The sequence below is a fragment of the Phalaenopsis equestris genome, unplaced genomic scaffold (genome assembly GCF_001263595.1).
Source record: "Phalaenopsis equestris unplaced genomic scaffold, ASM126359v1 Scaffold000223, whole genome shotgun sequence".
In the NCBI taxonomy this organism is placed as follows: domain Eukaryota; kingdom Viridiplantae; phylum Streptophyta; class Magnoliopsida; order Asparagales; family Orchidaceae; genus Phalaenopsis; species Phalaenopsis equestris.
In genome coordinates, this window is record NW_018164665.1 from 2,062,102 (window position 1) to 2,077,220 (window position 15,119).

Here is a 15,119-nt window from a genome sequence, read left to right on the forward strand (position 1 = left end):
AAGCAAATGCCGAAGGATAAACTACGACTGTTTGAGAAATTATGGAGTGTTAAAGGTCGAACTCTCAATTCAAAGGAAGGTCTCGGGTTTGGTACAATAGGACCGGTCGATGATTCGGAATTTTGCATGGTTGTTACTAGCGAGTTAGAGGGGGATTGCCTCGATGTGGAAGATGACTTTGAAGACTCTCCAATAGACGACGCTCCACCAGAATTGGAGGAAGAAATCAAGTCAACATTCGATGAGTTAAAGGAAGTTAACCTCGGGACTGAGGATCAGCCCCGACCTACCTTTATAAGTTCCCTGCTCAGCAAGGAGGAAGCTACAGATTTGATCAAGTTATTGTTAGAATACAAGGATTGCTTCGCTTGGAGCTATGATGAAATGCCAGGATTATCTTCAGAATAATTTCATTTATTGGGAGGTGGGTAGAGGAAACCTTTCTTTCTAGCATGATTGTTGGTCCCATGTCTTGCTGCATATGAGGGATACGAGGTTTTCTAATCTCAAAGTGTCGGATACGTGGGTTGACAGTCAATGGAACTTTCCTCTTCTTACTAGCATATTGGTGCTGGAGGGAGCTACTTTCATTTTCACCATTCCTATTGATGCTCATCTGCATGATACTCCTAATTTGAAATTACCCATGATGAGCTCTATTAGTAAATCTTTATATGTTTCTCACTATAATTTTCGAAATACCCCTTGGGGAGAGGGGGTGTGAAGTTGGGCACTAACCCCTTCGATGTATTTCTTAGCTTGACGTATTTTTCATTCAATCATACCTTGTGATGATATATTAATGATGAAATGTTTGATAATTGTCTCCCGATGTTGTTTGTGTAATACGGCGGAGGAGACTATTGAACATATTTCTTCTTGTGCCCCTTTTCCTTATTCATTTGGAGAAGGGTTGGTTTGTGGTTTGGAACTATAGTTACTCTTGAGAGGAATCTTTTGCTCGCCACATTGAGTTGCAATCTGGACCGTAAGAAGAACACTTTTGGCAAATCTATTATTATATCATTTGTTGGTTTATCTGGATGACACAAAATGATATTATTCATGAAGGTAAGGAAAATTCAAAACATGAAGGTTTTCACTAATATCATTTCTTACATTAATAAATTATGGAGATTGGGGAATTTTAAAAAAAGTTTCTTTTCGGGCATTAACTACTTTCTCGCTTTGGGGCATACAAATTTGGAGGTGAGGAAGCTCCCTCATCCACCAATCTTAGTTAGATGGCGTCCACCTCTTAGAGGGTGGATTAAATTTAACACAGATGAGAGTTGGAAAGTCTCTAGTGTTGGGTGTGGGGGCATTGCTAGGAATCATGTTGGGAACTGTATACTCTTTTTCTCTTCTCCTTTTTATGCAGATTCTCTTATTATGGCTGAGGCTCGAGCTATTTTAACTACAACATTATTGGCTCATTATCTCAGTTGGAAGTATATTATTTTTGAATGTGATAATCGTATCTTAATTGATATTTTGGCTGATGGTGCTGACACCCCTTGGGATATACTTTATTATATAAGGAGGATTAAATGATTAATTTGTAATATGAATGTCATATGGAGTTTCAATTACCGGGAGAGTAATCAACCCGCTAATTGGCTTGCTAACTTTGGAGGATCTAGTCAAATTTGTAGGGTGGGATCTGCTCCCCCCTTCTTTACATACTTTGCTAGTTGGTGATAATATTGATGCTCCTTATATTCGTAGGGATTTTTTCTCTTGAATTAGTTTGGGTGGTCGAGTGGCTTGGATTGACCCAAGATATCATTAGGCTGAATTTCTCTCTTCTTCACTTATTTTCGGGCACATTGGAGGTTTGGTTTTATGGGGAAATGACTACTTATACTTTTAACTATTGTGGTGCATGATTTTTTATCATAGGCATGGAGGTCCAGGACTCCTTTGCCATATATGTATTGATCTATTTAGGAGGCCTAGGGCTCCCTATTTGGGCTTGGTGTTGGTGGCTGTGGAGCTGGGGGTCATTTCAGGTTATGGGTTTGGGGGTTGTGATTGGAGATTTGACATTTGGGAGGTACAGTGCTTGGTGTTATATCTTAAGCATGAAGGCCCAGGGCTCCTTTGTTTTATTTGTGATGATGGTTGGGAGGTTTGTTATTGAAGATATGGCACTTGGGAGGTACAGTAATAGGTCTGGTCTTACGGTTAAGATTGAAGAATGGAGGCTAGAATTTATGCTCTATATTCACCATGTTTTTGTTAACGGGCAAGATCTCTCTTATTTGGAGGCCCATGGTTCCAAATTATTACTGCATTTCCATATTTTAGGCGGGCATTATAGGTTCGGTTTGATTGACATTGCTGGTTGGGAGGTTGGAGGAATGTGGACCACTATTTCTATTATATTCACTTAGTTTAATTCTTTCTTTACTGTTTCCTCAGTCTTTTTGAGTTGCAGGTTTTGGAATCTTTGGGTCCTGCTGCGGCTTCCTGGTCTCGAGATGTCGTTTGTTGGCTTACAAATTTTATTACCTTCACTTCTTTTGATATACATGTTCATAGATGGTATACGTCACTTTTTTGGGTATACGTTTTGGTTTGATACATGTATATTTTGGTTACATTTCCCATTTGTTTCAACTTTTTTTCTTTTTTGGGTGGTGTTGTAGCGAGGAAAAAGGAACCCCTAAGACTTTATGTATTTTCTTTATTTTTAGCGGGGATCCAGTTTTCCCATTGATTTCTTGTAACCACCTTTTTGACATTAACGCGCAAGGAGCCATGAGTTGCAGAAAGGTTGTATGGGAGGCCTAAAAGAAAACTCAACTCACATAATACAACACACACAAAACCCAAATAAAGCAAAGATACATAAAAATAAAAAATCAAAAAACCACCAAAGAGCGCAAAAGTGCTAGGGACGTCCTACTTTAGTCTTCTTTCTGCCTCTAGTTCTCCGAATTAAGTCTGCTAACAAATTAGTAAGGAGTGTCATTGCCCGAAGTAACCAAAGTATCATCCATCAGATTCCTGAGCTCAAGTAGGTCTCCATTCTTCTCCTTCCTCCTTGATGTGTAGATCTGTCATTCTTCATTCGATGATTGACTCATTTGATCAATATATTGTTCCAAAGTTGGCTGGACAGGTGTAAGGTGTTGCACAACATGATCCCCATGAACATGAGTGACAGCTACAACTTGCTCGATCTAATGAGGCGGTAGTGAAACAGTAGAAAAATTGCCACCTGTAATAACGGTGATAGGTTTGGCAAGTGGGGTTTGAAGAATCTCCCTTCACCCATGATAGGAGGTTCCAGAGACGGCTGAATGGTTATAATATTGCTTGCGAGAATAGTGAGGTCGTCGGGGGCATTTTTTTTATGATCAATAGTGTCAATAACTTGGAGCTGATCAGGAGGAGATGAAATTACTGCCTCTGGCGGAGCACTGTGTTTTTTTGGTCTGAGGTGTGGATGTTGATGGTAACATTGAGAATTGGAGTGGCCGAACATACGACAGTTTGAACAATACGAAGGAAAAAACTCAATTACTGTGCCCAACCAAATTTTCTCAGAAGCAGATGAAGTGATGTATCTTTCAACAAGTACTCTAGCTTTCGATGGACGAGAAAAATTAAAAGTAGGAATGTTCATTTTGAGTGGCTTACCATAAGCTGAGGCAATAGTGCACAAAATTTTTTGAGTAAAATGATGAAATTTCAGACCAGGGAGGCGAATCCAAACCGGAATGATTGGAGGTTCCGTCTTAGGGTCAAAATCCACAGACCATTTCAGAATCTTCATTGCTCTGTTATCAATAGAGATTATTCTTCTAGCAAATAAACACTTGTACTCTTTTTCATTATTAATTTGTATGAGAATGTGTCTTCCATCTAACAGTTCAATTTTTTACTCCCCAACTAGGTGCATAAACTCAATTTCCTTACGAATCAGCTCTATTTTGGGATGATCATACAAAAATTTTTCAACCAAATTCAGTCGACAAGAGGAATCAAGTTAAATATCTTCAACTTCTGTAAAAAAGATGACAGACTTCTCATTCTTTCTACCAGATTTCTTGATATTCTCCTCTTACTCAAATGAAGGAGGGAAATGACACGATTTAGGTTTAACTGAGGCGTAGACACCCACAAGTGCAGCAGTATACGATCTATCCGAAGCCATCCCCAGTAGATGGAGGTGTGGCGTTTAGAACAGTGAAGAAAACAATGAAGAGCAAAGTTCGAATCCAGAAAACAGGGAGCAAGAGCGGAAACCTCGCGAATTCAGCTCAAGCAGAACGACTCCCTATAGGCTGTTGGGAACAGGTCGCAGAAGCGGACGACGTAGGACGAGGAGGACCCTGCGAAATCAGCTCGAGCGAAGCACAGAAGCGGACCGAGGACCCTGTAAAATCAGCTCGAGCAAAGAGGTAGACGACAAAGGCAATGAAGAAAGATGCCCTTCAGCCTCCAACAAACATATGAGCGGAAGCGACGCAGCCCGTCGAAATCGCCGGACCGGACGACTTGGACCCCTGCAAAATCAACTCGAGTAAAAAGCAGCAGACGACGCGAGAAGCCGACAATGAAGGTGAAACAAAGACGAGAGAGATATCGAAGCAGACGCTAGGGTTCGCCGTGAGGCGAAACCCATATATCCATATATATATATATATATACATGGGTTCGCCTCATGGAGAACCCTAGCCTCTCCTACAGGTTATTTGCTTGAAGAAGGGGAGTTCACTCCTCTGTTCCCGTTCGTGACTCGGAGTTTGCTCCTCTGTTCCTGTTCACGGCTCGTTGTCTTTGTAGAGCTCGTTGAGCTGCGCCTGTTCCACGGCTTCGCCTCGACCGTTTTCTGTAGCTTCGCCTTGATCGTCTTCTGCAGCTTCGCTTTGACTGTCTGCTGCGACTTCCGCGACTTCGACTTCTGCGGCTTTCTACTTTTCCCTTTGCTCGACTTGGCAGGGCTCGTTTTCTGTTTTTGCTCCCTTTCAGATTTCGCTTTTACTGCAAACTTTGTTCTTTCACCGTGGCTCCTTGTGGTGATGGCTTCAGATAGATCATATGTTACTGCCCTTGCGGGAGTTCACTTCTCAGATACTCCTAAATCGTGCTTTTTCCCTTCGTTTGAGTTCGCGGAGGACATCAAAAAACTTGGTAGGAAGAATGAGAAGTCTGCCATCTTTTTTACAGAAATTGAATGTAATCAACTTGCTTCCTTTTGTCGTTTGTATTTGGTCAGGAAATTTATTTATGATCATCCTACAATGGAGCTTATTCATAGGGAATTTGAGCTTATGCATCTTGTTGGGGAGTGAAAAATTGGACTTCTAGATGGAAAACTCATTCTTATTCAACTTCATAATGAAGATGATTACACACGATTATTTGTTAGAAGAATAATCTGGATTGATAACAGAGCAATGAAGATTTTGAAATGATTAGTATATTTTGACCCATAGACGTAACCACCAATCATTCCAGTTTAGATTCGTCTTCCTGGCCTGAAATTTCACTATTTTACTCAAAAAATATTGTACTCTATTGCCTCAGATTATGATAAGTTACTCAAAACGGACATTCTTACTTTTAATCTTTTCTGTCTATCTGAAGCCAGAATAGTCGTTGAAAGAGACATCACTTCTACCGCTTCTGAGGAACTTTGGTTGGGCACACAACATCATGATTATTGACAAAATGTTGAAGTTGAGTATTTCTCTTTGTATTGTTCGAACTATCGTATGTTTGTCCACTCCAGTTCTCAATGTCATCATCTACACCCTCACCTCAGACCACAGAACCATAGTGCTCTGTCAGAGATAGCGATTCCCCCTCCTCCTGATATGCTCCAAGTTATCGACAGTATTGATCATCAAAATGATACTCTTGAAGATGTCACTTTCTATATGTCAACCATTCAACCTCCACACAATGTTGTAGTTTCCCCATCTTTGGAACTTCCTTTCGTGGGGGCCAGTGAGATATTTCAGACTTCACCTGCCCTAGAACTTATCACTGATGTTACAAGTGACAATATTGCTACTGCTTCTCTACCGCCTCATTAGGTCGAACAAGATGTAAATGTTACTCAGGTACATGGGTTTCATGATGTGCAACAGTCTGCACTTGTCCAGCCACCTTTGGACCAATCCACTATCAGATGAGTCAATCATCGGATGAGGAATGACAGATTTACTCATCCAGAAGGAAGAAAAAGAATGAAGACCTACTTGAGCTAAAAAATCTAATGGATGATATTTTGGTTACTTCGGGTAATGGTACGCACCTCACCAATTTGATAGCTGACCCTCTTCCGAGAACTCCTGGCAGAGGCAAGACTAAACTGAGTCTTCCCTAGCTTTTGCGCGCGTTGATGGTTTTTGATTTTTTTGAGGCTGGCTTGGAACTCAACCTTAGGGTCTAAGATGAGTCATGGCAAGGCTTATTATATGTATCTTTTCTTTTTTGAGATTTTGTGTGTATTGTATCGTGTGGTTTGATGCCTTCTTTTAGGACCACTTATACAACATATCTGTACATGTTCCTCTTTAACATAACTGCCCTATGGCTTTTTCGAAAAAAAAAAAGTATATACGTATATACATAGAATTGGAGGGAGAGGAAGGGGCGGTAGTTCCCACCCAATAGCTTAGTCGGCCAGTCTAGCCTTCCTGCTAGACCATCGCCCATTGCTGAACTAGTTGAGCCAGTTCAGCCATGCCCCGACGCCTTTTAGTGCTAATAATGTCACTTTTAAAAAACATGTATAATGATATACATGCTTACCGTAACGTAATTTGAACTATTATGTTAAATTTTTTCTGCTTTAAGGCTCTTGATTGTTTTATTCTGAACTTAATGATTATTCAGTAAATTATTTTTTTCCACCATTTTATTTACTTTTTACCTTATCCATTTTCATAGGGTTGTTAATTATATCACCGGAGGATAAAAGAATTCTACAAATCCATATATCTGTTTATTATTTAATCAAATTTTGTTCATGGTGTTTTATTTTATTTTATTTTATTTTTCTTTTGTTCTTTAACATTAACTCGACTGTTGCAGACCTTGATAGTTAAACTAATGCTATATTTTGTCTTGAGAGCATTTAGTATCGATGCATTCATTTCTTTTCAGTTTTTAAGGTATTTTCCTGCTAACGATCAATTTTATTCTGTGGCATTTACTACACAGTACACAATTCTTATGTATTTACAAATCTCTCACCTTAACTTTCGTATTTGAACACATAGCACTGAAATGTTTAATTATATATCAACAATAGAACTAGTACCACTTTTTAAAATTAAAATTGACATTTTCATGCATGGGTTTACGACGCCAGTGTTATGTTTGTAAATATGAAAGTTTAGGTGTGAGATATGTAAATACATTAGAATTGTGTGCTGCGTATGTAAATTTCCCTTTTATTATATATATTAACTTCACATAAAATGTATCCATGTGATCATCACTGAGCATGAAATTTTGTTTTATAACTAAGTATACTTTCTTTCATAATTCTTATAGGCATACGAGTACAAAAGGCTATTGCTTGACTACAATAGGGAAGTACGGCTAGCTACACATGATACCATGGCCGCTTTTGTTGCTGTTGTCAGGTTGAGTTTATGTAATGCTCAGAGGCAACATTCCTTTTCCTTTTGTTTTCCAATGCTTCATCAAACTAAAATTATTGAACTTATGCTAAAAGTTTACATTTTTATACATGATTTAAATCTAGTTTTCAACTGAATTTTCTGGATTGTTTTCAACAAATTTATTATAAAATTGCATTAAAAGAAACCATTGTTAAAACCTCATGAGAAATAAGCTTCACCTTGGAAAGAAAAATAACCCGGTGTACTCTTTGACTTTTAACTCCAGGGACAAAGGTTGATCTTTTCTAGATCATACTAATTAATAATTGTTCTACAATTTATGAAGTATGTTTTCAGGCACATCAAACCATGGGAAAGCAGTGACACCTTATAGACTTTGTATTATTTGCATAAATTTTTTCTATCCAAAGTGCTAGCATAGGAATTAAAAAAAATGTAAAATAACATAAAAAAGGAGCTTCTTTGTTACTTGATTAATAATGAAGCTGAGGAAATCCTTTAAATGTAAATAAAACTTATACTTTTAGTAGAGGAAGTGTAACGGGAGGGAAATAACTGAAATATTATAAATTTGGAAGTAACCAAGCTATCAATCATGATGAGTTGTTTCTCATGGTGTGTTATCGCTATATGTCCAAATAAAGTGTTGAAAAAATTTCTTGAAGCGGGATTAATTGGTTAAGAGAAGTAAAACCTCTCCTGTAAGTCTCCTCGATGTTTAAGAGAAAACTCGAGAGCATTGTATTTTGAGATACATTGGATTTCTGCTAACTAAATTTTTTTCTAATGTTGTGCCAGGATTTATTTTGATATGAGGTCGAGATATTCTGTAGGCATAAGTCATCCTTGTTAATCACCTTTCCACTCACCAAAACACTTTAATCAGATTTTTGGCCTCATTTTATGGTTTAGATTTAATGTTTTTTGAACGAATTTAATAGTGTGGGTTAATGATTGGGGTATGGAGATAGAACCATTCAAGTTCCCATGATCTAGTCATCTCAGGTATACTAACAAACCTAGTTTACTAATGTTAGATGGCTATAAGGCATAACATCCAACGATGTTTATTAGCAGTCATAGTTTATCTTATTTAAGGCATCCCATAAATATGTTTTTTAAGATTGATGTCAACTCATTTAGTGAAAATTTGATTATTCTTACTAGTTTCACTAATGAATTCAGAGGGGACATAACTGAAGGCCTAGAATTTGGAGTACTAGGCTGATTGAAAAGTGATTTGAAGTATAGTATGACCATTAATTGATTAGTTTCAGCTTAACTCGAAGAAGTGTTTTAGATAGATGGGATTTTGGTCTAAGCGATTGGCTTTGATTGATGATCCAGTTGGCAAGAGAGTTTATTTATCTTAGTTTTAGTTGGAGTTTGCATCTCTTGGAAAACTTGAGAATCGAGCATGATTTGATGGGCTTGACAACTTTGTGAGACTCTAGATTACTTGATTTGGTGCTTCATCTTATTAAAGGGCTGCAAGTCTGGGGATTGGTAAGAAAGAAGTTTGCGCACAATGTGAAAATTTTGTATTAAAACCTTTGTGGACAGATTCCTATGACTCTCTACATGCAATTTAAGCTTTCAAGGAAGTTGGTATGTAAATCTTCTTTAGGCTGCCAGTCATACATACTATCAGTTAATGTGAGAGACTTTTGTTTGCTTGCTTACATTTTGTTCAGTAAATAAACTTTTCACTTCTAAGCTTGAAATCTATGAAAAGTGTGTTTAGTGCTTGTGCTTTGTGATAAATTTATTTTGTTTTGCTGAGTCTGATCGTAAACAGCATGAAACTAATATCATTTGGATTGCACAAGTAAGTCTTTTTTCTTCTTCTTTGCTGTCTTATTAATTCAAATTAGAAAGTTTTCTAAACATTTATAAATAGCTCATCCTTACTTCGTAATAATGACACCTTTTTTTTTCAAATTTTCTTGCCTTCAGCATAATAAATTCTAGCAGAATCCTAAACTAGTATTGGTGCTTTTCTATATAAAAAATTGTTTTCGAAATTATGTGACAAAATATGTAGATAGCATGCAATAATTATTCAGAGGCTTTAACATACATACCCATAATTCTTATGTATTTACATATCTAACACCCAAATATTCATATTTACATACATACTTACATATCTAACACCCAAATTTCATATTTACATACATACCACTCAAATCTTTAACATCACATCAGAAAGACCGCCATCACTATCATTGTAAAACTAAAATGCACATTCTCATGCATAGATTTATGACACCAAGGTAGCATGTGTAAAGATTAAACTTTGGGTGTTAGATAAGTAAATTCATATGGCGTGCATGTAGATCTCCCAATTATTTAGTGCAATTTAATGTTTTACTCATGATCCCTACTGAGGATTCATAAGATATAAATACATAACGTTTGGTTGCTTGATTGTAATATTAGAACATTCTATTTTTCCAGGAAGGGTTTGGCTCCATATTTGAAGTCTTTGATGGGGCCTTGGTGGTTTGCTCAATTTGATCCAATTCCTGAGGTTTCTCAGGCAGCCAGGTTTTCCTTTGAGGTCTCTGTCATACAATTTGAATGTGCCTTTATTAAAATTAGACTCAGCTTTACATTTTTTTTTTGGTTTTTATGGATAACTACATTTTTAGTGCTTTTTGGCTGTAATCTCTCTTATTTCTAGCATGCGTAGCTAAATAAGAAAAAAATGAATAATGTTACTTTTTGTATATTTAGCATTTAACATCTCAGAGCACATAATAATGTTCCTATTGTCCAACATATTCTAAACGAGATTTATAAATTGTAAGTATGTAGTTGTAATTATAAAACTGTGATTTACTAGTATCTTTTTTGGCACCATTAGCCACTCCATAGTCATGGAATTTCTAATAACAAATTTAAATTATTAGATCCAATTACAACAGAAGTTGACTCCAATGGTTGGAATAAGGTTGATGAAATTGATGTGTCCTTGTGGCAATACCATTTCTAACCACGAATTAAAAGTATAATTTCTTTTGATATAACTAATTTCTTTGCTCAATTAAGGGCCTTGTTGGGTCCTCCAGCAGTTCCTTGGAGTTTCGTTAGTTTCGTAGTACTGTGTTTGGCATTATAGGAGGACTTAAGAAAATGGGGGCATTTACATACCTCACAATTCTTATTTATTTACATATCTAACAGCTAAAGTTTAAATTTTACATTTATAACACTCAAATATTTCATAGCACATCATAACTACCACTGTTGTTAAGTTTTAAAAAGTGAATACACCTTTGCAAGCATGGTAAAGTGGCATAAATGTAAAAGTTAAAATTTAGGTGTTAGATATGCAAATGCATAGGAATTGTGTGGTATGTATGTAAATCTTCCTAAAAAATGCCTAACCAGTTTCCTTAATAGTTCACAGATTTATGGATGAAAATTTTAATGCAGCTCATAAAATGAGGCTATGGATTTTATTAAAAATAACATTGATCATTTGTTACCTCTTGTTCAACACATTAAAGGCATAATTAAGCCTGTATTGCTCCTTGAAAATGCACAATGCATGGACTTGGCAGCCTTTCAACCAATCCATACTGGACTGGTCCAGCCATCCTTTGTTGCCTGTGGGCTTTGGAAAGGCCTTACGGGTTATGAACTAACACGAATTTTTCAGGCATAGAATAAAGAGAAATTGACATACATACATGCCACACAATTCTTATTTATTTACATATCTAACAACCAATGTTCGATATATAGATTTATAACACGGTGTCATAAACCTATGCATGGAAAGGTTTCATTTCTAAGAAGGTAGTGATGGTGGTATTTTTGATGTAATGTTAAAAGTTTGATTGGTATGCATGTACATATGAATGTTTAGGTTTTAGATATGTAAATACACAAGACTTATGTGGTATGTATGTAAATGGCCCTAGAATGAAATATTCTTGCAATATGTATGGGCATTTAGGGTTTTATGCATGTGCCTTATTTTATTGCAGGTGGCATTCCCTGCGCCAGAGAAAAGGTTAGATGTCCTTATTTTATGTGTGGATTCGATCTTTGTATATCTCGATGAGAATCTGAAGCTCACACCAAATGTGATGTCTGATAAGGCTACACCTATGGATGAATTGGAAGATATGCACCATAGAGTATGTATTATTCATTTATATGATGTTTTTTTTATTGCCTATGGGCATAAATTGATGATTAAATTTACACCTACTTCCTCTTATTTGCTGTACTTACAATAGTGAAACAATTGACCTTCTTATTCAATCTGTGAATTTTGAATGAATGTTTTGGAGTCTTGGAATGCTGTTACTTTGTTTTACAAGACTAGATGTAACTCCTCAAAATACATATAAGTTATGTGCTTGTGGGTTTATCTCTAATTTAGAGTCATTAACCAAAATACAAGCTAAATATTTTTTTTAATCTTCTGCAAATTATTTGGCTTGAAATCTCAAAAGAATTTGATGTTTCATTCACTGATATTTATTGTTCATATTCTTGGCTATAATTGCTCATTTTTGTATTCACAAGGACTATTCAAGTGTTTATAAAACCATACCAAAATAAACCGTTGTATGATTTTCCTATTTTGGGTAGGCTTATTTCTGATATTTTCCTTTTGGTCATTACCCATCCGTGGTCTTTTTATCATCATCATTTGCCTTATCCCAAAATATTTGGGGTTGGTTTTATGCTTTTTCATTTTTTAATCTCTGTTAGAGTGCTTTCTTAGGCGATAAATTAATTTTTGTAAACTAACTATATTAACCAGATAATAATATAAGTATTTCAAGGAAATTTAACAAGAAATGCCATTGCAAAAAGAAAAGTACAGACAAAAGAAGATATTAAAAATTCATTTGGATCTTCTTGTTTAAAGTCTAGTGAAGATAGGAGAGTGGAGTAGGAACATCAAACACTTTATTCTGAGGAGTAACCAAACCAAAATCCTGGCTTTTTGAACAACTTTTAACAAAGGATCATCATGTGTAATGCCTTTTGATTCTAAGGTTGGATGAGCCTCGAAATATTCAGAGAACTTGGGCACAAAATTTTCAGAAGAGGTGCAGTAAGATGACACATTTTCAAATTTTATTTTTCGCTAATATCCGGATGACAGGGACCCAATCCAAGCATTCTTATGAAAAGTGCTGTGATGTTCAATTCTACCAAAACTCTAGCTATGGAGGATCTAACAAAACACATTATTATAACATCCAGCTGTAAATGCTTTCTATGGATTGAACCAAAGATAATAATGTGGTTATGCTGAACTAATATAGAGAAATTCATGGAAAGGAGATCCAAACTTGAGTGATGGGAAGCTACGTGGAACAGTTAAAATGGGGAGATAATTTTAACGCATGCATTGGGAATTTGTTAATATAATAACATTGTTGCGAGAATAGTCTTATGTAATTTACTTCTAACAGGAGCTTTATGATGACACGCTTGTGGGCTCTGAAAATTCACGCCATGGCCTCCCTCGAGAGATGAATTAGCTAAGATTGGTCAAATCATGATTGATGAGATTACAATTACCTCCATCAAATGATACCTTGAAACAGAGGAGTTTGTTCAAAATGCATCCTTTTTTTTTTTTGTTGTTGTTATTATTCTTGTTGTTGTTGAAGAATTAATCTATCTAGAGGAGAGCACTTCTGACCTTGTGATAGTGGTTGGAGACCATCTGGTCATTAATAGTCGATATTGATATCATATCAAAGGTAATTTCAAATCTTGAAGCTTTTGGTCAGCAGATTCCTCTAAACATACCTGTTATGTAAGATTTTCAATTCCTTTTTTCCTCATGATTTCCCTAATCATCTTCCACTTTTCTCACCAATCCGCAGACCCCTTCAGCCACTTTGTCTTAGTAACACATATACAAAAAAAGACTATTTCTCTATTGCTAAAATTAGCAAACCTTTCATAGGATTTTATGGGTAGAAACAAGACATTTGGTTCCCTTACCTCGTTGAACTAGTAATTTTTAGCACATGCCTAAGTTCATAGTTCGAATACTAGGAACTATTGATAGTCAAACTTCATGTTTTCTTTCATCAATTTTCTTTTGTTTGTTTTTGAAAGTTCTCTCGAATGATATAAAGAGCAGTAGCTTGATGTTCTACAGCTGAAGAACTTCTGCAAATAACTTTTTTGTGATCATCACTTAGCTATTCTTTAACAATATTAGGCTCAAATCCAATAATCAAAGTTATAATTAAGTCTAAAATTTGAATAGGTTTTCCATAATAAATCAAAGTTAGCATACTTGTATGGTTACTGGTGATGGTAAAGGATGCATATTTAGCCAAAGAATCTGTAATCCAACTCGACCAAAACATAACCAACCAAATTGTTTCAATTCTATGTTAAACTGGGTCGTTTTAGCTTATGAACAAATTCGTTGAACATCTTAGGTACTTGTTGTTGACCTCATTTTTGATGAGGTGTAGTCTTCCTCTTAGGGTTTAGGATCTAGCCTTAGGGATCTCCCTTCGACTATCTTAGAACCTTAGAAATGAGACCCGCTTCGTTCTATAAATTCAACCTGCTTCTGTACTCCTTTGTGGTTCCGCGTGTGTGGTCTAGCCAATTCCTATTTTTCTTTGATGTCCTGCATTTATGGCACAAGACCATCGTCTTATAGACGAGTGGTTATGGGTTATTTTGCGAAGACTCAAGGGAAAAGTTCCTGATAGGACTTCAAGCCTTAGGAAGACATTGTCACGACCTTTTTCGTCATATACACACATCAAATACACAAAATTCACGAAATTGCGCGAAATCGGACTTCAATTAAGCCTAAAGGACGGGTGAAAATGCGAACTTCTCCGGATGACCTCCGACGACAAAATGGACTGCGCCAACGCGTCCGAGATACCAATTTTGCCTAGGAAGGACACCCATTTTGTTACGACACCGCGCGTGAATGAATCGCATGTGATTATATATATATATATATTTATATGTATATATATATATATATTAATTTATATAAACTGAATCTTCCTTTTACATTCCTAAGGCCCTAAATCCCTAAATCCCTAAATCGAACGCACGCAAGACCCTCACTCATTCGCGTCATTCGCGTTTCTTCCTCTCGGTCACTCGGTCCACCCCGTCCGCCCCCTTCCTCATGTTCGCGGTTCATCCCGATCGCAGCCCTAGCTGAGCGGTCCTCCCTCTTCGTCACGAAGCTTCGGCCGAGGTCCCCCCATCCGCGTGCTTCCGTGCTCTGATAAAGCTTCCACCTGCTCCTTGTCGCGCTCCAGCCTTCCACCAGCCATGCTCCCTGCTCCGCGATTCTTGTCGCCGCGCGACTCTTGTCGCTTCTCTCGGCTCGACTCACCGCCCAGGTGAGTGCAGGTGACTCGTTCCTCTCCTCCTTTTGCTATAAAAACCCACTTGGGGAAGAGTTTAGGGGTTAGCCGAATTTTATTTTGAGTGGGGGAGGTGCTGCCATTTTTGCTTTTTGTTTCTTCATTT

The 15,119-nt window shown here is 36.9% G+C and overlaps 1 protein-coding gene across 1 annotated transcript in view; it reads left to right on the top strand.

Moving 5' to 3' along the window:
- The window catches only part of LOC110023214 (E3 ubiquitin-protein ligase listerin), a 92,520-nt gene that overhangs the window by 44,363 nt on the left and 33,038 nt on the right, over positions 1-15,119 (top strand). Inside the window, exons 5-7 of the mRNA XM_020722520.1 lie at positions 7,522-7,613; positions 10,074-10,176; positions 11,612-11,764. Coding sequence (XP_020578179.1) covers positions 7,522-7,613; positions 10,074-10,176; positions 11,612-11,764 — 348 coding nt within the window. The remainder of the gene's footprint in view (positions 1-7,521; positions 7,614-10,073; positions 10,177-11,611; positions 11,765-15,119) is intronic.